At 49.5% G+C, this 1,071-nt stretch overlaps 1 protein-coding gene across 1 annotated transcript; it reads left to right on the top strand.

The window, feature by feature from the left end:
* The first annotated feature begins 342 nt into the window (after positions 1–342).
* On the top strand, positions 343–825 carry LOC111867940. Its single transcript, XM_023858183.1, has one exon. It carries the CDS (start codon positions 343–345, stop codon positions 823–825), a length of 483 nt encoding a protein of 160 aa, XP_023713951.1.
* The last annotated feature ends 246 nt before the right edge of the window (positions 826–1,071 follow it).

A 1,071-nucleotide genomic window follows, 5' to 3' on the forward strand; every position in this document is an offset into this window, starting at 1 on the left:
GAAAGTAGCGCCTCAATCTTCAGAGCAGTTGAATGGCTTGGAATGCGGAGTGCAGTAGCTGTGGTGATAGGATGTGAAAGGTGCTGCTTATATACGAAGTAGGCAGGTGGCCAGTTCTACGAACAGACTGACGGTGTAGCCATGGTCTCTCCACTATCTCCAGTCATCGCCAACTTCTACATGAAGTATTTCGAGGAGAGGGCGCTGGACTTGGCCCCACTCAAGCCCCTATGCTTGTTTCGATATGTAGACGACACTTTCGTCATCTGGCCCCACGGACCTGACGACCTGAAGGATTTCCTGAACCACTTGAACAATATCAACTCATGATTTCAGTTCACCATGGAAACCGAAAGTGAAGGCCACCTCCCCTTCCTAGACATAGATATTTACAGAAGACCCGACGGCTCCCTGGGCCATAGAGTATACCGCAAACCCACACACACAAACCTCTATCTCAATGCCAAGTCCCATCATCACCCTTCCAGTAAACAGGCAGCTCTGTCCACACTGGTACATAGGGCCAGAGCTCTGTGCGATCAAGATAGTCTACGTGTGGATTTGGAGTTCAGACGCAATGACTATAACGACCGGCAGATCGACAGGGCCCTCAACCGCCATCCCAACAACAATAAACCTGGTGACCGCATAGAAACTGTCGCCTTCTTGCCATTAGTCGGGACTATATTCAACAAGATCAGCAGAGTGCTGTCCCGACACAACAACGAATCAGTTGGCCTGCCCCCAAACAAAATATCTAATTTCCTCCGGCCTGTCAAGGATCACCTGGGACTGAGGACACCGGGAATTTACAGATTTCGATGAGTGCTGCAAGGTCTACATCTGACAGACGTGCCGTTCGGTGGACACAAGTTTGAAAGAACATCAACGGCATCTACGATTAGAACATCCGGACAAGTCAGCCGTAGCTGAACACAGCATCGATCTAGACCACCGTATCCAGTTTCACAAAACCACCATAATCACCAGTAAGAGCCGTTACCTAGATCGCTTAATCCTGGAGGCCGTTGAAATCGAGCTCCATCCTAACAACATGAACAAGGAAACAGG

Source organism: Cryptotermes secundus, unplaced genomic scaffold (assembly GCF_002891405.2).
Source record: "Cryptotermes secundus unplaced genomic scaffold, Csec_1.0 scaffold19061, whole genome shotgun sequence".
NCBI classification, from domain to species: Eukaryota; Metazoa; Arthropoda; class Insecta; order Blattodea; family Kalotermitidae; genus Cryptotermes; species Cryptotermes secundus.

Excerpts from the sequence above, each read along its gene's own strand:
- LOC111867940 (XM_023858183.1), top strand. The coding sequence starts at position 343 with ATGGAAACCGAAAGTGAAGGCCACCTCCCCTTCCTAGACATAGATATT.